Consider the following 22794-nt stretch of genomic DNA (forward strand, 5'->3'; position numbering starts at 1 on the left):
CACGCATAAACGTTATTCCTTCAAAAACACAAACATGTACATACATGTTCCTCACATATTATGGTAGCCTAGTTTGTGCTGAATACAGTGTAATGACACTTTTGTCATTAATATGTTTATGAACAACTGAAAAAGCACAAATGTCAGGGCATGTCAAAACTTCTCCAGGCCCCAAATCAGCCTCAGACTCCAGGGGGTTATAGAGTCTCTTATTTTCTCTTCATTACATTAATACTACAGCAGAACGTTTGCAGTTGAAATAGACAGGGAGAACACTGTGTGTGTGTGTGTGTGTGTGTGTGTGTGTGTGTTTACGTTCATTGTACAGGTCTGATATAAAGAATGTTTTTGCTTAGGTGGCCAAAATATGCGCTCAACATAGAAAAGTTTTGCTCAGCTAGAAAAAAAATTAGAGGGAACGTTGGTTGTGGTTACTGTGCTTTTACAACAAGAAATATCACATTAAAAACATAAATACTGTGATAAAAGCATTGTAAATGTTATTTTTACTGTGCTTCTTCTACAAATACCACTTTGGAACTACACTGGAACGCAAACCCTCAGTGGAGATGCATTATATCTGTCATGAGGGAGCTAGTATAATTAATAACAACAAACAGAAAAAACTTGATATCAAACATTAGGGCAGAGTATTTACAATTACTCACCAACATGTAGCACACGTAAACTTGAGGGCCAAAATCACCGCCATCATATCTAGGTGGTGACATAGCCCAGTGTTTCCTCGTCCTGATAAAAGCAGGGCGACTGATTTCCAAGGGACCCTGATTTCCAAGGGACTTTGAAGCAGCCATGGGTCAACCTTGAGAGCATGTTGGCCTGTGTGCCACTCATGGGGAGGAACAAAGCCTTTCACCCAAAGCTGGGACTGGTCACACAGGGCTTAACTATTTCTTCGTCCATCCGTCCTGGGGCATTAGCACTGCTTCCGCTGCAAGGGGTTCTGCAGACTCTATTTTCAGCTGAGGCTGGCCTGGGTTGTGAGTCGACTGGGCTCGCTTGGAACAACTGGAGAAGCTGGCTATTTTTTGGCAGGAAATTAGGCGTTCTGATTTTGACTGTGGCTGAGGACGAGGGGAGGAGCCTCCTTTTGGAGAGAGCGATCCGTAAACGCAGTAATGTGAGATTCGCTGCTTTCACGGATCGCTTTTTGATGAATCAATTTTTGATGAAAGCATCTTGCTGTGGCCTTGGGGTGCGGTTGCGCCTGAAATGGGTCCTTTTGGGCTCGTTCAAGGCAAGACTTGCTGCAGCGTTCAGAATCATTATTAGATGTTTTTGAAGAAAAATTAAAAAGAGCACTTGAAAACCATTTCGTATTAAAATATGCCCTAGAATCACTGCGCCAATAATACACAGGTTTTGAGGGTCTGTAAAGAACCTTGTCATGTGATCTACAAGTCTTCTTTCCCATGAATCTGGTATCACTTAATTTCCTCCTGTTTCTTCAGTCGGCCCTGGTCCTTCAGTCTGACCAACATGACTGTTAAAGCCCATCTTTCAAGTTGAAGATCACTGTGAATGAACGTGTAGATAAATAGTGTAGGAACTCGACTTGCGTGAAGAAATTAATCATAAATGTGTATTAAAAAAGTTTTTTAAAAGAAATTGTGAGTAAAATTACTTCCGCTGTGAAAAACGATCTGATCGGAAGTGACGCAACGGCAGGTAAATATCATCTCTTCGTAATGGAGTCAGACAGAGAAGAGGTTGCAGTAGGGGTAAATGTCAACTCTTACGATGGTCCATTACCGTATAATTACGAGCCCCCTAGGCGAGAGAGGGGTCAGGCAGAGTTAAGGGGAAGGGTAAATGGACAGAGGAGAGAGATAGAGTTGTGGTGTGAGGAGAATCGTTGGAGAATTGGGCAGGTGTCTTGGTGAGTGACCACAGGCTATAGCTAATTGTGGCTAACGTTGTCTCCATGTTTATCACATTGCAGTATCTTTAATAAATCATATTTAGCAATATTGCTGTCGACTTTGTTGTTTTTCAAGCATCCATGTAGATTGTCACCATCTATGCCAGCAACATGTGTCTTAAAATAATTAATTTAGATCCCAGATTTTAAATGAATGCTGTAGGCTATATAGCTTACATCTGTGACAGTCTGGAAATTCTGTGCATTTCTGCACAACATAGTTTATCGTGAAATTTTGTAGAAATTGCTAGCTGATTTTTAATCAGTAACTGCTTTCAGACCTAGGTGTCCGCATGTTCCGCTTCTGCAGATGTCAAGCGTTTGGGCCGTAACGTTATATCTGAACAACATAACCGGCCAGCTGGAATTCCGAACTTAGCCGGCTGTTATACTACTCCCCTCTTAGTATTTTCGACGGACATTATGTAAATGAGCTCGCATGTACTGCGGAGTACGTGTATGAAAGCAGTTACTGTTCCGGTTAGGACGGGAATATGCCGTTCATGTAAATACAGTTATTGTTACAAGTATCTTTTATTGTCACGTGGAGGGATACTAGTTGTAAGGCATGCATTTAATTGACAGCCTATACTCTGCAGGGGGTGTGTCTTTTTACAGTGCATATTTACCTAAGCTTTAGGAAGTAAGTACTACATGTCGTTTCTTACAAGGTCTTACACCAACCACTAGAGCTACAAGGAAGGAAGGAAGGAAGGAGAGTGAGTTTATCTTAGCACATTTGTTTAACCCCTTAACGCCTACTATCATAAATATGCGACAAACCGTTTGACTCAATCAACCAGCCGAGATAGCGTCTGCATTCCTCCAATGCCGGTTAATGCATATTCACTACGGACCTAGGAACCTTCGACAAGCACTTGTTTCTAGTGGGACCGCAAAGTGACGGACTTATTTCCTGTTTACGCATGAGGATTACTCCGGTCGCGAAGTTATGGATATGAGTCGGGAAAGTTTGATCCTGAGGTGTATATAAGGTAAGTTGTGCTAAGATAAAAAATACTTACCTGCTTATTGTGTGCTTATACACTCGATGTAATGAGGTGAAATATGTGTGACAAGTATTTTAGAAGTTATTGTAATATTTAGCTTTATAGCATATTAGCGACAGTAGGCCATAAGCCTAATGTTAACCGTTAACCAGCGCTATATAGAAAAACGCTTTTCGTGATGGCTTATGTAGGTAATCCTTTGTATTTTGCTTAATTATTTTAAATAGTCTGTATACAGACACAATGCTGGGTTACACCATGCTGGGATATGAATACAAAAGCTATTTATTTTTATGCAGATCCGAATGAAACCTTCCGTGTTTTACGGCAAGCGCGTAAATGCGCAACCTCGCGTCAGAGTTCCCCCAGAGTGGAGTGTGGAGCGAGAGTTCAAGAAGAAGCAGCGCAGGGGACCAACTAAGGCTATTCCCACACAAGATGTCCGTCCTGATGCTGTGGGTCACTGGCCGCAAATCGACAGTGTGCGGCAACGCTGCAAATTCCCTAAGTGCACGGGCCACACTAGCTTCAAGTGTACAAAATGTGATGTTCACTTGTGCCTAAACAAGAAGAAAAACTGCTTCTGTGCATTCCACGAGTGAGAAAAAACACGTGCGTGCATGCCTGAGTGTGTGTATGTATGCATGTGTGTGTGTGTGCATTCGTGAGTGTGTGTGTGTGTGTGTGTGTGTGTGTGTATGCGTGAGTGTGTGTGTGTATGTATGTATGTATGCATGTGTGCGTGAATGCGTGTGTGTGTGTGTGTGTGTGTGTGCGTGTGCGTGTGTGTGGAGGTTAACCCTGGGGCTACCCAAGAGGTGTTTCACGGCCCCTGCTCCTTAAATAATTAAAGAGTGGAGTAACATTGTTATGTTACATTGTTACATTGTTATAGTACAAAGAACTGCTTCTGTGCATTCCCTCTCATTCTTTCAGGTTCAGCAACATACATTTGAAAACTTAATTTACAATTCAAATCAATCTACAATTCAAATTTATGCAATGTTTCCTATAGCCTTAACAGTAACGTTTGTGTATATTGTGTTGGTGACATGAAAGTGGTCATAATTCTTATTATTGAATACCTGCAGTTGCAGATTTATTTAAATAAATAATTAAAAAAAGGGTGAATAAATAAAACATTGTTTTTTCACTGTTATTTTACTGTGTTATTGTTATCTTATTATTTACCATTATGCCTGTTGTCGCAAATTTGCAACATACCAACATTTCTATTTATTTGTTGTGCAAAAGTGAAATTGATAATCTCAACATTATTTACCACCTACTTAAAGGCAAAAACACACATAAAACATTTTTTTATATACAGCTATATAAATTCAGGCGTTAAGGGTTTAACAGGTGCTTGTGTGGTAGATGTGAGGCTATGCCATCAGCAGTGGAGAGTGTGTGCTGTAGGGAGGTCGATGCCTATTGGTCCCTTGTCCAAAACTTAGATCCCCCAGAAGACATTACCTGCCTCACACTCCATCCAGGGTTTGAAGCATCCTGTCTGAATCCTTTTGTGCTGCAGATAGCATACATGAACTTCAGACAGGAGCATGGCCCTCTCCAAGCCAGCAGACAAGAGTAGGTTTTGAGCAAAAATTATTTCACACTGCAATTCAAAGAAACAGCTTTTCTACACCAAAAATAGTAAATCCTGTTAAGCAGGTTTTTAAACTCAGTGGTTTCCATATACTTACTATAAAAACAACTTTGGTGTTGTGTAGTACAGTAGAATATCAGCCAACAGGACATGCAATATTTACAATTGGAATTGTTTACTATGAAAACATGGTATGATCAAAATGTAATTATCTCCACCACAGGCAGTTCCGATACACAGCATACAGGCAGGTTGTCCGCTGGGCGTACGGAATACTAGGCAGGAACATTAGGAAAGCCATACCTTCATGTGTTGTGTCAGCAATAAGGAGGCAGTTTGCAGAGGAGGGACAAACATACAAAGGTTTCCAGTGGCCACACTTGGAAGACGATTAATAAATACATTGAAACAAACTGTATTGGTAAAATTTTTCTTTTATTATATGTTAAAACGTGAGTGTCGTGCGAGATGGAGGCTGACTGCCTCATCCTTGGCAACCTTCTGGAGGGAAGAGGTGAGGGGGGGCGGTGCAGGAAGAGGACAAGACAGCACTGCTTTCTTGTAGGGCCTGTGGTGACTTGCAGTATTCCTCTACCAGAGAGACCATAAGATTTGTTGCGTATCCTTAAGGAGAGAAATGTTTAGAACACATTTAGTAAAATGGTTGACTCACATAAAAAAAAAGATAGATTCACATAAAAAAGATATTGAAAAACTAAGTGAAACTACTAACCGTAAGATGGTTTCTCCTTGATGGGGTGGACTACCCAGCCACCTTTCCGAAACCGCGGGTAGCGAACAGCGTAGCGTGCCTCACCCTCACTGGTTCGAGCTACATCTCTGTTGCCATTACTATTGAAATGTAGGGCTGCTAAGAGAAGTCTGTACGAGATAAGTAGATAAAACATTAGGTCTCCAAAGCTAACCCAATGCAGTGAAATGCAACAGAAATACATGACATTAATGTTTTCAGTTCAAATGGGTCTAAGACAATGACTCATCTTTGCAATTATTTTTTGGCAAACAATATGTAATGCTGTTATCAATCTATAACATTTTGGTCTGCTATACAAGACTGCGTTAGTTTTTAGCCATATTCATTCTGTCATCATTTACATGCTACAAATGTACAAATGTATTGCAATATCCAGAAATTGAAAAAAAAAAAAAAAAAAAAAACTAATTTTATTAGTATCAATACTTTTAAGTGATAACACTACCTGCTGTACATCCCAAGAAAAGAAAAGCCAGTGTGTTTGGGAGCAAAGTGCAGAATGAGGGAATGGTAGGCCTCCAGGGAGAATGTCTGATGCTGAGGTGACAATTGTCGAATATCCTTTACCAGTGCTTTCCTGGCAGCTACACTCTCCAGTTTAGTGGCTGCTGGTGATCCTGAATAAAACATATTCTGTCATATAGTCTGTCGCATTTCATAATACAAGTAATTTTTAGTACACACTATTGATAAAACCAAACTAAACTTAACAAGCACTGAAAAAAGTTTAGTCTCAAAACATTTGACATCTTTTAACATAGGCTATTATGTTGTACCTGGTTCCAGCCACTCCTTGTCTCTTGCCTCTCCTTCCAACGGTGGATGTGCGCAGCTGGTAAATGCAGGAGTGCTGTGTTCATGTATGTCCTGTACATGATTTATCATACTCTGCCATTTTGCCTCCATCTCATCTGGATCTCCTGTAGGGGTGGAAGCTGCGGTCCAGTAAAGATGGTTGATAATGGCTGGCCTCCACAGCTTCAGATCCTCACAGTCCCTCTCTTTTGCAGCAGCATCCAGTGCTCTTTGTATACCTGTTCCAGAGCAGACAAACAGAGCAGAGCAAACTAATTATTAGGAAAGTGAATTTAACTACAAAAAAACAAGTTTGTTATATAGAACTACCCACATCACAATACATACTTTTCCCAATATGCCAGACATCAAAGAAATGCCTTGTTCCTTCTGAACACATTTCTTCACGTACCCACTTGGCCACCTAAAACAGAAATTGATTTTATAGAATTTAGTATTTATTTTGAGTGATACTGTGCCTGTCAATGCTGATCAGCTTTAGATCTCTCCTAGCATCATTACCTGCCGATTTCTGTCTGTTATCAGAGCAGACACTTGCATGTCTTGGTCCATCGGGAACTGCATACTCCGCTTTAGACCCTCTAGCTCACACCAAGAGCTGCTTGGGACTTCTGAGCTCTGTAAAACCAACTGATTATTACTGAACAGTAACAGTAATATCGGTAACTAAATCAGACACAAGATTTCTGTGTGACATCAAGCAGGATCGTCTAGTTAGGGCCATAAAGATTTAAAAAAAAGTAAAATGTTTAGAGGCGATTAAGCTGGTGACAAGAATATAACGACCGTTAGGATCTGTTAACGTGGAAATATGTTTGAACGGAACAAAATTACGCAGTAATATTGCAACCCCTCTGGCCCTACATGAAAAAGTGGATTGAAATACATGGGAAATCCAATTACATTTTAGGCGCTTCTGTTCACCATGCTTAATGTGCGTCTCCTGTAGGAAAATTATGTCAGCTGAAATGGAGCGTAAATACGAGAACACTTTAGCTCGCTTCACCTGACTATTAAAGCCACGCACATTCCAGCTAGCTAAAGTAATATCGCCAAAAATATATCAAATTTATATCAATTTAAGGCTGGTTCACACTGTGCGATTTTGGCCACGATTTGGTCGTCTGAGACAAATTTTGCAAATCCTAAAAGATTCCTATAATCCTAGTTTAAAATCTGTTGTCTTTGATCGCTAGTTTGACATGTTCACCGACAGCCGATTAATGACCGTTGCGATCAAATTTTACCTCCGATGAAATTCTGGCAGTGTCAGAAGATTTGGCGCAAAATCCTCAAGTGTGACTTCTCCTACGACGAACGTCAAATTGTCTTCATTTTTCAAGACAATCCGTGATCAAAATTAATGATAGAGATATCGTTGTTAGCCACCATTTCAGTCCTGTGTGTAACGCAGCTCACTGTCATCAAATGTGTATGTTTTGATGATTTAAAACTCCAGACAAGTTTTCATGCACACGTCCGTTTTTAACGCGTTTTGGCTGTCGTGCAGTCTGACATAAATGACAGCTGAGATCCCACAGTGTGACATGAGGATCATGTTCGTACAGTCTGACAAGTAACCATCGTAAAGGACTATTATAAATCGCACAGTGTGAACCCGGCTTTAGCTGCAGAATCGCACAGATAAAATTAAGGGTGAACAATAATAAACAATAAACACAAACTACGTCCTCCCACCCCATCCAAGCCGCTTCCCCGAACCAAGCGGCGTAAAAAACCCATATGGGTGATTCTCCAACTATGGTACTTTTTGGACCTGGACATTTTCAGAAAATGAAACATTTTTAATTAAAATATTACTGGCATAATTTGTTTCTCCAGTATGTTGTACAATCTGACAATCTATTTTACCAAAAAATATTTGTGGTTGTGGAAATGACAAGGGAAAGGCGGGTTATGGTGAAAATAACATTTCAGATATAAAACCTGTAGAAGAATTATAAATGATGGAAATGCAAAAGTGAGTCATGACCACAATGTGTTGGACAAAATGAATCTCAAATTCAAGTTTGAAGTTTATTCTTATTTTTATTTCAAACAGGGATAGTGTATTGATGAACAACTGGCCTAACAGCAGTAGTAATAAAAAAGATAACTCATTCCAAGTGTCACAAATTATTTGAAACAAAAACAATATCATAAACACAATCATCCTCATGTTTTCATAAAAAATCAAAATGATAATTTCTGTGAAAATGTGAAATGTTTCACCACTCCCTGAACCAACAGAGAGAGACTATGTCAGATTTAGTTGTAAACAATAAAATATCTCAATTTAAAACATTCTCTATGACATTATATGTAAAGTTTATGTGTTTACACTATATTTTTAGTACTATAGGCAAACTACTTTGCTTTTAAGCACAGACAATGTCCTTGCCAAGCCAACCTGTCTTTATCACTTCCATGGAGACAGATGTGGAAAAGACGGTTGTGGAAATGACATTTTCCCCCTTTCCCTCTAATATCTCATGTTTAACTAGCCTGTTAGTGTTAGTTTTAGAGTTAGCATTAAATAATCTCAAATATCACCTGATGAAATTGTAAAAATCCAGAATTGTTTCCGTCGGAATGAATTATGAGCGGTTCAGAAATGACATACAATAAACATACTCGCAGTATTTCTCATATTTACCTTGATATATCTCCAATTTATTAACCTCTGCTGGGACCATTCTTTCATTCAGCCATGTGGTTTCCTCTGGAGTGTCAGTTACTATGGTTACTGAGTATACAAATCTAGAGCACTGAGCCTGGGATTGCATTTAATGTCATTAATATCAGTATTAGATTTTAAGTGAGATAAGGTTGAAGACCCAAAGTCTGGCCTAGGGACAGAGGCAAAATAGTAAAAAACGCATATAAAATGCCTCCTATTTTATATAAAACAACAGAATTGAACAATGATTTTTTTTATATATAGGTTCCCCTACACATGTAGTAAGTGTGAAAAAAAAAAAAAAAAGTGGAAATGTTTTTTAGTTTTTTTAATATCTGTCAAGGACAGAAAAAGTACCATAGTTGGAGAATCACCCATATATACTGTGGAGCTGAAATGTAACATAAAGTGTAGCAGTATTACAAAATTACAAAACCAATAAAACAAAGAAAAAATAGGAAAATACCTGAGAATGAAATGCACCTCAAATCCCTTTAAATATTTACATATGAAGAAAAAGACAAGTTAGTCATCAAATCAATAAACACTAAGAATGCCCTGTCACATATTGTGCTCTTAACATAACGTTAAAAAAAATGAAAGAAAAATATACAGATCAAACTGATCTGCGCCAGCTATGATATAGTACTCATGAAGGCCCCGCAGACGGGATGACCAAACACATAAAAGTCAAAAGACTTGCCAAACAGTCTGACTGCTAAAAACATTTATGCAGACTGTGCAGAGTTGTCCTCGACTGTGATAGAGTCAGCAAAAGCTTGAGCCTTCTTGGCTGAGTCAAAAACATGTTTAGTTGAGTTGTGAGTCACGAGAAGGCGAGCAGGAAAGAGCAACCCATGTCGAACATTAGCCTTCCTCAGCCTTTTTTTCACGGCTTTGAAAGCTTGACGCTGTTTCAGAACCTCTGAGGTGAAGTCGGGAAAGATGAGAATGCACACTTTTTTACGTTTTATGTCAAAGGTGAAGACAGCAAGAAGTAGAATCTTCTCTTTATCAGGATAATGATGCAGCCTGGCCACCATAGTCCAAGGACGGGACTGTGCGTTACCAACCAGGCCCTTATGGTGGGCACGGTCAATCTTCGGAGGTTTTGGAAAATTACTGGCGCCGAGTATTTACACAAGGAAGTCAGCAACAAACTGAGTCGGGTGGCCTTACCATGTTAGTTTTTTTCTGCTGTAACAAACTGGTACAAATGACTGAATCTATCATTTTATCTGATTTTGATTCTAAGGATGTTATACTTGATTGCACTGTTTTACTACTTTGTCTTCTGGGTAAATTTCATCTTCACAAAGCCAGAATTATCCACTGTCAACACAATTTTAGTTTTTACTTAATTTAAGAAAATGTCAAAACATTTAAAATCAAAGGTGTCGGAAATGTTTAACATCCTTGAATCTTTTGTAAAGAACCTTTAAATTTATAATTTAATTTACATTCACGAAATGTAATACTGTGTTGATTTAATTATTATACTCTTTTGTGATGTCCGTATGCCCCCTATTTTATTGCATTTTTTCTATATGTATACTTAATGTACAATTCAAAAAGAAAATTGTGTTTCAATTTAGATGGACACATGAATGAACTTGTACAACCTTTTTAACATGTTTGTTTGTATCTTATTTGTACCTTTTTATTTTAATACAAAGATTATCTGGTAAAACAGTTAAATTTCTATGCACTTTTGTGATTTTAGACATTGCTGTGTGAACAGGACTTTTATTTTGGAGTGACGACATGACGTCATAAGACTGCGCCGAACTCCTACATCTGATGTGATTCTGCTGAATAAAGGTTTGTTTTAAGAATTTAATCTGTCTAAATCTATAGAAACAGTTCAATGAATTATATATTTGTTTTTTTTAACAAGCGATGTGAAATGAGTTAATTTACTATTTAATGTATTTATTTATCTAACTGTAATGGAGGATATTTGTGTGAGTAAAACTCATCCACTGATGAGAAACAGTAAACCTGCGTCTTATTTCTCTCTATATATATCATAAATCAGTTTATCATGAACACGAGTTCAGTCTCTAGCGAGTAATGATGGAGAAACTGAACTTTTCAACTCCGAGTCAATTGAATCAAACACTTTGAGAAATGATTCAGTGAATCACGACACGTGCTGCTCAAACAGTGATTAGTTTGTTAGTGTTTGTTGTTCTCGTTTATGTTAACATAAACGAGAACAACAAACACTAACAAACTAATCATGTTTTCTTCAAAGAGTAATCATTTAAATATTATCTATAATTCATTAAAATACCAAGTGTAGATCATACATGCCTACATATAAAGTGTTGTTTATTATAGTGTTAGCTTTCAGTGTTTTTGTTTAAACCATTAACTCTGTTAATTCTCTTCTTAAAGATGGCGTTCATTAAAGAGGAAGAGAGTGAAGACATAAAGATGGAGTTTATTAAAGTTGAGACTGAAGACATAAAGATTGAAGAAACAATCAGTGTGAAACATGAAGATACTGAGGAACAAACAGGTTGGTTTTTTTCTCTAAGCTGAACTCAGTCATTTGATCATTATTAAAATGTCCAGCTCTACAGAAATAGAGAATATTTTGTGCAACATTAAACTCAATATCTTCTTCTGAATAGAGAACAATGGAAAAGTAAAGAAGTTTTTCTGTTCATGCTCAAAAGTGTCTGTACTATCATTTTAACATACTTTAACATAGCAGTAATTGAACATTAAAGTAAAAGTTCACCCAAAAATGAAAATTATCCCATGATTAACTCACCCTCAAGCCTTCTTAGGTGTATATGATATTCTTCTTTCAGACGAATACAATAAGAGGAATTTGATTTGTGGCTTCTTGCTTGAAGCTTGCTCTCTGGTTGACCACTGCCGTGTGTGTATTATGTGTCCTGTAGCAAAGTGCGGCAAAAACTCCCACATGACGTTAAAGGGATAGATGTGAATTTGTTTCTTCAGTCGAACGCAAATTATGATTTTTAACTGCAACTGCTGCAGTCTGTCAGTCAAATAATAGCAGTGGATGGGAACTTCTACTGTAACAGTAAATAAAACTTGCTTAGACAAGTCCAAATTAAACCCTGCGGCTCGTGATGACACACTGATGTCCTAAGACACGAAACGATCGGTTTGTGAGCGAAACCGAACAGTATTTATATCATTTTTCACCTCTAATACACCACTATGTCCAACTTCCTCCAAATGTCTAGAACCGGCCCTGACTTTAGTGATAAATCACATGATAGCGCTGACAACAAGTTTCTGCATTCCTCTCTGTGGAAAGTATTAACAGGATTAAAAAAATGAAATAACCGACATGGGAAAATTACATTGGTTAGAGGTTCAGAATTTTGGTTTTGATTACTTTTCGATTAATCGTCCAGCCCTACATGAGTGCCGCGTTTTAAGACGGCGTGTCAAGTTAAAAGAATTTCAACTTTTACATGCAGCACCACTCATCAATGTCAGTTCCAAAACAGTGGACCAATCAGAAGAACTGGATCAGTTCGCCGCTCTCAAGCAGCTCTGGTCTACATGCCTTTTCCTTCTGCAGCTGCATTTGGAAAATAAAAGAGCATAATCTCTAATGAGCAGATCTCTCGCGCCGTTGTATCAACGTCCCTTTGCACATGGATGACGGGCACAGTGAGTGCATGCGATGTCTGGGCACGTCCCACACAGAAGCCACGCTCACTGAAATGACGTGCTCTTATTGCAAGAGCATGAGTGTAGCCTCCTTGTGCTCGCGGACAGCATTCTTTTCAGAATGCGACTCTGTCCCTCACGCCCTAACATTTTTCATCCTCCCAGGAGACCTCTCAAACCCATCCTCGACCTCAGATATTAAAATCAGGCCCTGATGGCCATGCAGTTTCACTGCGTGATTGAAAAAGGCTTCAGTAATTAGAGAAAAAGAAGTTTCTCCCTGTAGCGTCTTTTTAGAAAGACAAATGATGCAGTTCTCATTCCATATCTAAGGGAACCGAGGTTACATTAGTAACCTAGTACTTTCATTATGTAGTTACTGTGGTTTTACTTCAAAAACCATAGTAAAACAATGGTTATTTTGTAGTTACTATGGTTTTACTATAAAAACGTCTCGGTTATGTATATAATCTTAGTTCCCCGAATAGGGAACTAATATTCAGGGAACTAAGGTTATATATATAACTGAGACGTTCCCTTTCAAGGGAACTTGCGCTGCGTAAATCGCTATGGAAACGCCATACCAACGTCGCCATAGTAGGCGCACATTCGAGGCGCACATTCACAGTAACACTTGTGCCCCTGGAGCGGAGCCGAGGTCTAGCTCGTAGAACCTGACAAATGTGTGCGGTGACGACCAGCCTGCCACATCACAAATGTCCGAAAGGGAGACTCCCAAGATAAAAGCCTTGGAGGCAGCCATACTCCTAGTAGAGTGCGCCCGGACAGCCAATGGTGAAGGCTGTCCGACCGCCTCATAAGCAAGTGAGATAGCTTCGACCACCCACTTGCTCATTCTCTGCTTAGATGCCGGTAGACCTTTTCTTGGTGCACCAAAACATACGAACAGCTGTTCGTTCTTTCTCCACATGGCAACTCTGTGAACATAAGCATCCAATGCCCATACTGGACAAAGCAGATTCAGCTTTTCCTGGTCCGATGACGTAAACGGAGGAGGACAGAAGGCCTGCAGCACTATAGGTCTCGCAGTATTAGTGAGAACCTTAGGGATGTATCCCGGTCTGGGATGTAGAAATGCCTTCACATTACCAGCCGCAAATTCCATGCACGGTGGAGCAACTGACAGGACTTGAATGTCCCCAATTCTCTTGAGAGACGAGTCGATGATAAGAAACACTGTCTTTAGTGTTCAAAACTTTTCTGCCACCTCTTCGATGGGCTCGGAGGGGGCCATAGACAGGCCCTGTAATACAATGGCCAAATCCCATGCCGGAACTCTTGTGCGTACTGCAGGTCTCATCCTCATAGTGCCACGAAGGAAACGGGTTATGTGTGGGTGTCTCCCCAAAGAGACTCCACTGAAAGGAGCATGGTAAGCAGCTAAGGCCGCCATGTACACCTTTAGTGTGGAGGGGGATAACCCTGCAGAAAATCTTTCCTGTAGGAAGTCCAGCACCACGCTAACCGGGCAGTTAACTGGATCCCACTGATGATTTTCACACCATGAAGTGAATAATCTCCACTTCAGAGCGTATAGTTTCCTCGTGGATGGAGCTCTGGACTGGAGTATGGTCTCAACAACCTCAGTTGAGAGACAGGAATCTATGAGACATGCCCCCTCGGAGGCCACGCCCACAAGTTCCATAACTCCGGGCGGGGATGCAGTATTAGACCGCCTGCCTGTGAGAGAAGGTCCTTCCTGACCGGAATCTCCATCGGAGACCCGTCGAGGAGAGAAACCAGGTAGAAACCGGTAGCCTCGGCCACGGCTGTACCATAGCATCCAGCCCAAGAGGTGCTGGGTTTGTCATGGAGAACCACAGTGAACTACGCCGAAGCCCAAGTGGATCTGTTTGCGTCTCGAGGGACAGTGAGTCGTCCCTCGAGACGCAAACAGATCCACTTGGGCTTCGCCGTAGTTCTCCCAAAGGAGCTTCACCACATCTGGATGAAGTCTCCATTCCCCGGGCCTTGGCCCCTGCCTCGACAGGATGTCTGCTCCCACATTCAGGTACCCCGGGATGTAAACTGCTCTGAGGGATAGCAGTTTCCCTTGGGACCACAGAAGAATCTGATTCGCCAGCTTGTAAAGCGGGCGTAATCTCAGACCCCCCTGGTGATTTATATATACGAGTCTACTGATGTGTTGTCTGTCCGGACTAACACATGTTTGTCTCTGAGGTCTGGGAGGAAGTATCTCAAAGCTAGAAATACCACCATCATTTCTAGACAGTTTATGTGCCAAGTGAGATGATGGTCCTGCCACAGACCCCGTGTCGAGCGACCACTCATGATCACCCCCAACCCGTGAGGGATGCATCTGTCGTTAGCGTGACGCAGCGACTGAGAGCCCCTAGCACAGGTCCCTGGGATAGAAACCAAGGTTGCTTCCATATGTCTAGAGCACGTAAGCATCGCCGCATGACTCTGATCATACGAAACGGATTCCCCCTCGGTGAGAACCCCTTGGTTTTGAGCCACCACTGCAGTGGTCTCATGTACAGCAGGCCGCAAGGTATAACGTTGGACGCTGCTGCTATCAGACCTAACAGTCTCTGAAACTGTTTTACAGTGAGTGACTGGCCTTGCCTTATGTCCGAGACAGTATTGAGGATTGATGATATTCGAGCCGGAGATAAACGGACTTTCATAATCACCGAATCCCATACCACGCCCAGATAAGTGGTTCTCTGTGCAGGAGAAAGCACACTTTTCTTTGCGTTTAGTCTCAACCCCAACTTTTCCATATGAGCGAGAACAACACCTCGATGTTGAACCGCCATCTGTTCTGATTGAGCGAGAATCAACCAATCGTCTATGTAGTTGAGAATGCGGATTCCCTGCATACGCAAGGGCCTCTGCGCCGCATCTACACATTTGGTAAAAGTTCGGGGTGACAATGCTAGGCTGAAGGGGAGAACCCGATATTGGTATGCTTCGCCCCCGAAAGCAAACCTCAGGAATTCTCTGTGATATGGAAGGATCGACACATGGAAATACACGTCTTTCAGATCTATCGTCACAAACCAATCCTCGGATCTGAATCGCGTACCCCTTTTCTATAGTTCGCAGGACCCACTGAGATACTTTTGACAGATTTTTCCACTCTGACAAAAAATCTACTAAGGGTACCAGCCTCTCGAGACTGGTCTCTGGTGGAACACAAGCAGTAAGCACAGTGCCCTGAAGCGGCGGACCGGCAGGGAACAACTGGCGTGACTGCAGAGGAAGCGCACCACCCTTGGGTGACAGGCAGGGAACTACTGCGCCCCAGCATTGCGGCGGGGTTGGCAGAGCGCCCTTCTGAGGGCACCGAAGACACACAGGCACCGTAGGAGGTGAACACTGTTTGTCTCCGGAGGGGACCACCCTCAGGATCCTGACCGCCCCTCTGGCGTCAGGATCTCTTAGACGAAGCCCTCTTAGCAGCAATGACGGCCCTCAGATCCGTCTTGCCCTTCGAGGACTTCGCCTGCGAGTGCTGCCCCGCCTCCCAACTCCTCGGAGGGGGAGCACGGGTAGCAACACTCTGCTTCTGGTGTTGTCTGTATTGCGAGGAGCTTGTACTCGGCTTCTGCTGCTCTCACCCGGCAGCAGAAGGGATTTGGCCGCGTGCGGAGAGAGATGGCCCGCAAGCGTCTCTTCCGCTCTTGGCATCGCCCCATACCCGTGTCTCCTCATTCCAGCCACGTTGCTGTAAATGGAGGTCTGAGGTGTGTAGACACGGGTAGATACCGGCTTCTTCCACGACCTCGACACCTCAGTGTGGAGGTCGGGAAAAAATGGTAGCGCCTGACGTGGAGGCTGAGCAGACCTGGATGGCAAGAAGCGTTCGTCAAGCTTGCTTCTCACCATCTGCTCTTGCTTTTCGGCCGGCCAATCGATGCTCAACTTGGCCACAGCACGAGAAAGCACCTCCATGAGCTCCTCGCTCGCGGGAGACTGAAGTGGCGAATCCTCAGACTCTCCCGTGGCCACGCTAACAATATCCAGCTCCTCAGAACTAGACGCCATTAACGTGACCGTATCCCCCGGAGCAGAAGAAACCGCAAAGCGTGCTTCCAGCCTCCGGATGGATACACTGCCGGATGCACCAGGTGAAGGCAGAGATAAGGCATGGCCCGTCTCTAACCCCTCTGATAGATCCATCTGCGAACCCCAAGACATAAGGCGCCACCCTGCCTCGGCAGAAGCGGGACTCGAGCCCTGGGGAACACGAACCGAGCCACTCTCCTCGAAGAGAGCTCGGCGGGAGCGCAGCGTTCTCAGCGGCAGCTGATCACAATGCACACAAGCAGCCCCCTTTGAGAGCTGCCTGGGCACGCTGCACTCCCATACAAACAACACACATTTCACGTGAGTCCCCGTCCGGGATAAAACACGAACAAGGGTGCACGCACTTCCTGTATAGCTGCTCGCTCGCCATGGTAATACTTTTCAAAGTAGACAGACAACGGTAAATAAGACAGACAGATCACACGGAGCGCTTGCTGAAGACACAGAAGCTGAATGACAGTGTTTTCGGGCTGGCTTTATGGTTCCTGGTCAGTGACGTCACCCGCCTATGACGTTCCATCTCCTGATTGGACAGATTGCATACGTGCTTCATTTACGCAGCGCGAGTTCCCTTGAAAGGGAACTATAGTTAAACTATGGTTACTGTAGTAAAACCATAGTTTTACTATAAAAATCATGGTTACTACAAAAAACATGGTTCAGTTTCATAAGGGTGAGTGTTTGTAAGGATACTGATTGTTATAAGGCAGCTGTCTGACTCTGTCTGAGTTGAAGAACAGGAACGGTATGTGTAACACTAGCATCACATTATTAGCTGTTTGATAACGTAGTCAAGCAAAAGGCTAATCATATTAATTCATATTAATTAATGACAAGGGCTGTGCCAAGTGTGTGAGCGCATAGGGGCTTGCGCTAAGTAAAGTGACAGCTGACTTGAAATAAAGCCAATAAAGATCATTTGTTTGTCCTTCGAAATATTTTAAAACTATAAAACATACAAACCCAATTCCAAAAAAGCTGGGACGCTGAACAAATTGTGAATAAAAACAGAATACAATGATGTGGAAGTTTCAAATTTCAACATTTTATTCAGAATACAACATAGATGACATATCAAATGTTTAAACTGAGAAAATGTATCATTTTAAGGGAAAAATAGGTTGATTTTAAATTTCATGGCATCAACACATCTCAAAAAAGTTGGGACAAGGCCATGTTTACCACTATGTGGCATCCCCTCTTCTTTTTATAACAGTCTGCAAACGTCTGGGGACTGAGGAGACAAGTTGCTCAAGTTTAGGAATAGGAATGTTGTCCCATTCTTGTCTAATACAGGCTTCTAGTTGCTCAACTGTCTTAGGTCTTCTTTGTCGCATCTTCCTCTTTATGACGCACCAAATGTTTTCTATGGGTGAAAGATCTGGCCTGCAGGCTGGCCATTTCAGTACCCGGATCCTTCTTCTACGCAGCCATGATGTTGTAATTGATGCAGTATGTGGTCTGGCATTGTCATGTTGGAAAATGCAAGGTCTTCCCTGAAAGAGACGACGTCTGGATGGGAGCATATGTTGTTCTAGAACTTGGATATACCTTTCAGCATTGATGGTGCCTTTCCAGATGTGTAAGCTGCCCATGCCACATGCACTCATGCAACCCCATACCATCAGAGATGCAGGCTTCTGAACTGAGTGCTGATAACAACTTGGGTTGTCCTTGTCCTCTTTAGTCTGGATGACATGGCGGCCCAGTTTTCCAAAAAGAACTTCAAATTTTGATTCGTCTGACCACAGATCAGTTTTCCACTTTGCCACAGTCCATTTTAAATGAGCCTTGGCCCAAAGAAAACTCCTGTGCTCCTGGATCATGTGTAGATATGGCTTCTTTTTTGACCTATAGAGTTTTAGCCAGCAACGGTGAATGGCACGGTGGATTGTGTTCACCGACAGTGTTTTCTGGAAGTATTCCGGAGCCCATGTTGTGATTTCCATTACAGTAGCATTCCTGTATGTGATGCAGTGCCGTCTAAGGGCCCGAAGATCACAGGGATCCAGTATGGTTTTCCGGCCTTGACCCTTACGCACAGAGATTGTTCCAGATTCTCTGAATCTTTGGATGATATTATGCACTGTAGATGATTATAACTTAAAACTCTTTGCAATTTTTCTCTGATTGGTGATCCTCTGCCCATTTTGACTTCTGAGAGACACTGCCACTCTGAGAGGCTCTTTTTATACCCAATCATGTTGCCAATTGACCTAATAAGTTGCAAATTGGTCCTCCAGATGTTCCTTATATGTACATTTAACTTTTCCGGCCTCTTACTGCTACCTGTCCCAAATTTTTTGGAATGTGTAGCTTTAAAGAAATCCAAAATGAGCCAATATTTGGCATGTCATTTCAAAATGTCTCACTTTCAACATTTGATATGTTATCTATATTCTATTGTGAATAAAATATAAGTTTATGAGATTTGTAAATTACTTGCATTCCTTTTTTATTCACAATTTGTACACTGTCCCAACTTTTTTGGAATCGGGTTTGTAGCTAAAACAATATTGCTCTGAGCGTGTGTGTGTGACCATGATTCATGTGCATATTCAGTCAGTGTGGAATCACACGTCAAGTTCTGAGAGAGATATTCAGTCCATTATAAATTCGAGAGCAGTCCAAATATTTTGCAAAGGCGTTTTACCAATTCATATTCGATTTAAGCGTCAGAACATATGAGCAGTTCAGTTGCAGAGCTGTTAAACAGAATATACGAAGCGAAGCAAGCTTTTTTATTAAATATCCACAACACAAACAACAAATTGCTCATATCCAATAAAATAAGTATTTTTATTGTTAAAACCGCCTCCTGTGAGGCCCATGTGAAAGTGCGCACACATACACACCTTATTTACATTTAGTTCACACTTTAATTCATCCTCTCTAATCTACATGTAGCCTATACTGGTGATTATACTGGATTTAATACAGATCACTGTTTTGATATCTTAAATATGAGATGATTCTGTATTATGATGATAACCCTACTTTGTGCTGCTCTTTATTTCGAAAGGTTTTGTGATCATTGTGTCTTCTGATTTAATTTCACTACTGCAATCAATGTACTTTATTAGAAAATCAAACTTTCAGTTCATATATATTATATTGATATGGTATTTAGCAGCAGTAGTTGATGAAGATGAGTCTCATTAGTGTTTGTTTTTGTATTATTGGTGTTTTATCCATGTCTTGTTGTGAAAAATAACAGTATTGTCTTTCAGTAGAGCAGTTTATAGGACTTCAATAATGTATTTCTATCATCAAACACTCAGAATAAAGTGATATGATCTGCTAATGATCTGAATGTCTTGTTGAATGAGTGTTGATAGTCTGAGGATCATCAATATTAACAGAGAAACTGCTGAAAACACTCTTTATTTCATGTCAATAGTTCCTGTTTTCACCTAATTTATTATGCTGATGTCTTCAGATCTGCTGTAAATTGACACTTAAAGCTCATTTCATTGCTGTCAACAGACTGAGGGGATTTGTGGACCTCTAACATGAACAATTATTTTTGTTTTTGTGCTTTCAGCCGTTTTCTTACAGTTCTTTACTACTTTTCTGGATACCTGTCAACATTTTAATGGAGAAACAGAATGAAGTTCTGAATTAGCATCAGTTGCTTTACGATAGACCAATTTAATTCTTAATATGCTTAGTTTATGGGTGAAATACAAAAAGTGGATAATATAGCACAAAAAATAATTAATTGAAAAAGAATCTGTTACACTAAATGATGATGTCACATTAAAACATTTTGTTTTCCAAAAAGTAATTTAAAACATTAAATTCTTCTGCACATTTAGAGAAACAGTTAAACTATGAAATGATACATAATGTTAATTTTTAAAGGTGCCATTGAACGTTTTTTTTACAAGATGTAATATAAGTCTAAGGTGTCCCCTGAATGTGTCTGTGAAGTTTCAGTTCAAAATACCCCATAGATTTTTTTAAATTAAATTTTTAACTGCCTATTTTGGGGCATCATTAACTGTGCACCGATTCATGCTGCGGCCCCTTTAATTGCTCACACTTGCCTTAAACAGCATAAACAAAGTTCACACAGCTAATATAACCCTCAAAGTGGATCTTTACCAAATGTTCATCATGCAGCATGTCTAATCGCGTAAGTATAGTATTTATATGATGTTTACATTTGATTCTGAATGATTTTGAGGCTGTGCTCAGTGGCTAAAGCTAACATTACACACTGTTGGAGAGATTTATAAAGAATGAAGTTGTGTTTATGCATTATACAGGCTGCAAGTGTTTAAAAATGAAAATAACGACAGTCTTGTCTCCGTGAATACAGTAAGAAACGATGGTAACTTTAACCACATTTAACAGTACATTAGCAACATGCTAACAAAACATTTAGAAAGACAATTCACAAATATCACTAAAAATATCATGATATCATGGATCATGTCAGTTATTATTGCTCCATCTGCCATTTTTCGCTATTGTCCTTGTCCTTGCTTGCTTGCTCATATGTTTGTCAATTTTCTATACAGAGGAGTTATATTTATTTAATATTCATTGTCATCACTATGAGCGCTGGTGTTTTCAATTCATACTTGCAGACAGAGGGCGCTCTTTGTGCATTTTTAGTCCACAAATTCATCTAAAGAAGAAGAGGCTATTCCATGAATGGTGTTTTCAATTCATACTGCAGCCAGAGGGCGCTAAAGAAACAAAAACTCATCTAAAATTCATCTATAGAAGAAAAGAAAACAGGAACTAACTGCATGTCTTCTAGAGCTCGCTAACCATGACTTTTACATCCAGATAAACACTTTTCAAGACAATAAATACATGATTGAGACAATGTATGCATGTGTTGCCTCTGAATTTGCCTCTGAATAACGCTCGTTCTGTGGGCGTAGCTGAATTAGTGGGTAATGAGCTGAATCACGGACTTCTGACATGGCTCTCTTTTCATACAGATTACATAAACACAGAATGTTTGTTTTCAATTTGACTTGCACGATTTAAAACCTGACATTTCAACGTTTTGTGACATAAGTCTGACATTTTTTTTGTGATTAGTATTCAATAAGTTACAGTTCATTTTCTGAGAACTATCAGATTGGACTTCGTTCAGAGGGAGACGAGAGATCACGCATCATGTTAGTTTTCTTTATTTTACGAAAAAGCACAACATTTTGTTTTTACTCTGAGTGTATACAAATAAAAGGAAGATATTCTATAGTTTCAATTGATATATTACTTATGTCTCTATGACAAAAAATGACGGAGTATTTTAAGTCTGTTTTGCTGCAATGTGAAAAAAAACCTGCAAAACGTGCCGGCGTGTTTTCAGACCTCAGAGAGTTAAATGACTTTTTTTCTCTCATTTCAGACCTGATGGAAGAAAGCAATGAGAGTGAAGAACTAAAGACATTTCTAAAGAAAAGAGCCAAGAAATCTTTCACCTGCACTCAGTGTGGAAAGAGTTTCTCAACCAAACAACATCTTAAGATTCACATGAGAGTTCATACAGGAGAGAAGCCGTTCACATGTGATCAGTGCAGGAAGAGTTTCAGTCAATCATCAAGCCTTAAAGAACACATGAAAGTTCACACTGGAGAGAAACCGCACACATGTGATCAATGTGGGAAGAGCTTCACAACCAAACAACATCTTAAGGTTCACATGAGAGTTCATACAGGAGAGAAGCCGTTCACATGTGATCAGTGTGGGAAGAGTTTCACACGATCATCAAGCCTTAAAGAACACATGAAAGTTCACACCGGAGAGAAGCCGTTCACATGTGATCAATGTGGGAAGAGTTACACACAAAAAGGACAATCTTAAGAGTCACATGAGAAGTTCACACTGGAGAGAAGCCGTTCACATGTGATCAGTGTGGGGAGAGTTTCAGTCAATCAACAAACCTTAAAAAACACAGGAAGGATCCACACTGGAGAGAAGCTACACACATGTGATCAATGTGACAAAACATTTCTAGAGTCATCAACCCTGAAGAGACACCTGACAGTTCATACAAAGGAGAAGCCACATTCATGTTCTGTGTGTGGAAAGAGTTTTTCACTGCTGTATTATTTATATCAACATCAGAAAACACACACTGGTGTGAGAGAGTACATGTGCTTTGAGTGTGAGAAGACTTTTACTACAGCAAACCAATTTAAAAGTGCACCAGAGAATTCACACTGGAGAAAAACCTTACAATTGTTCACACTGTGA

At 40.7% G+C, this 22794-nt stretch overlaps 2 protein-coding genes and 1 long non-coding RNA gene across 3 annotated transcripts; 2 read left to right on the plus strand and 1 right to left on the minus strand.

Annotated features, from left to right (window-relative positions):
* Positions 1-2687: 2687 nt before the first annotated feature.
* Positions 2688-4068, plus strand: LOC125261355. Its single transcript, XR_007183271.1, has 2 exons — positions 2688-2937; positions 3252-4068. It is a non-coding gene; the product is annotated as an uncharacterized LOC125261355 (long non-coding RNA).
* A 977-nt stretch (positions 4069-5045) lies between these two features.
* Positions 5046-7171, minus strand: LOC125261350. Its single transcript, XM_048179925.1, has 6 exons — positions 6654-7171; positions 6480-6555; positions 6113-6370; positions 5782-5953; positions 5295-5443; positions 5046-5185 (listed from the first exon to the last, which is right to left on the minus strand). The coding sequence occupies exons 1-6, from the start codon at positions 6714-6716 to the stop codon at positions 5046-5048; spliced, it is 858 nt and encodes a 285-aa protein (XP_048035882.1). The 5' UTR covers positions 6717-7171.
* A 3880-nt stretch (positions 7172-11051) lies between these two features.
* Positions 11052-22401, plus strand: LOC125261351 (gastrula zinc finger protein XlCGF49.1-like). The gene is made up of 2 exons (XM_048179927.1): positions 11052-11356; positions 21947-22401. The coding sequence occupies exons 1-2, from the start codon at positions 11233-11235 to the stop codon at positions 22399-22401; spliced, it is 579 nt and encodes a 192-aa protein (XP_048035884.1). The 5' UTR covers positions 11052-11232.
* Positions 22402-22794: the final 393 nt, after the last annotated feature.

The sequence above is a fragment of the Megalobrama amblycephala genome, unplaced genomic scaffold, assembly GCF_018812025.1.
Source record: "Megalobrama amblycephala isolate DHTTF-2021 unplaced genomic scaffold, ASM1881202v1 scaffold400, whole genome shotgun sequence".
Classification (NCBI taxonomy): domain Eukaryota; kingdom Metazoa; phylum Chordata; class Actinopteri; order Cypriniformes; family Xenocyprididae; genus Megalobrama; species Megalobrama amblycephala.

Excerpts from the sequence above, each read along its gene's own strand:
- LOC125261350 (XM_048179925.1), bottom strand. The coding sequence starts at position 6,716 with ATGCAGTTCCCGATGGACCAAGACATGCAAGTGTCTGCTCTGATAACA. Across the intron at positions 6,556-6,653 it reads TAACAGACAGAAATCGGCAG|GTGGCCAAGTGGGTACGTGA; the intron begins GTAATGATGCTA and ends TTTCTGTTTTAG. Across the intron at positions 5,444-5,781 it reads TTTCTTGGGATGTACAGCAG|ACTTCTCTTAGCAGCCCTAC; the intron begins GTAGTGTTATCA and ends TATCTCGTACAG.
- LOC125261351 (XM_048179927.1), top strand. The coding sequence starts at position 11,233 with ATGGCGTTCATTAAAGAGGAAGAGAGTGAAGACATAAAGATGGAGTTT. Across the intron at positions 11,357-21,946 it reads AGATACTGAGGAACAAACAG|ACCTGATGGAAGAAAGCAAT; the intron begins GTTGGTTTTTTT and ends CTCTCATTTCAG.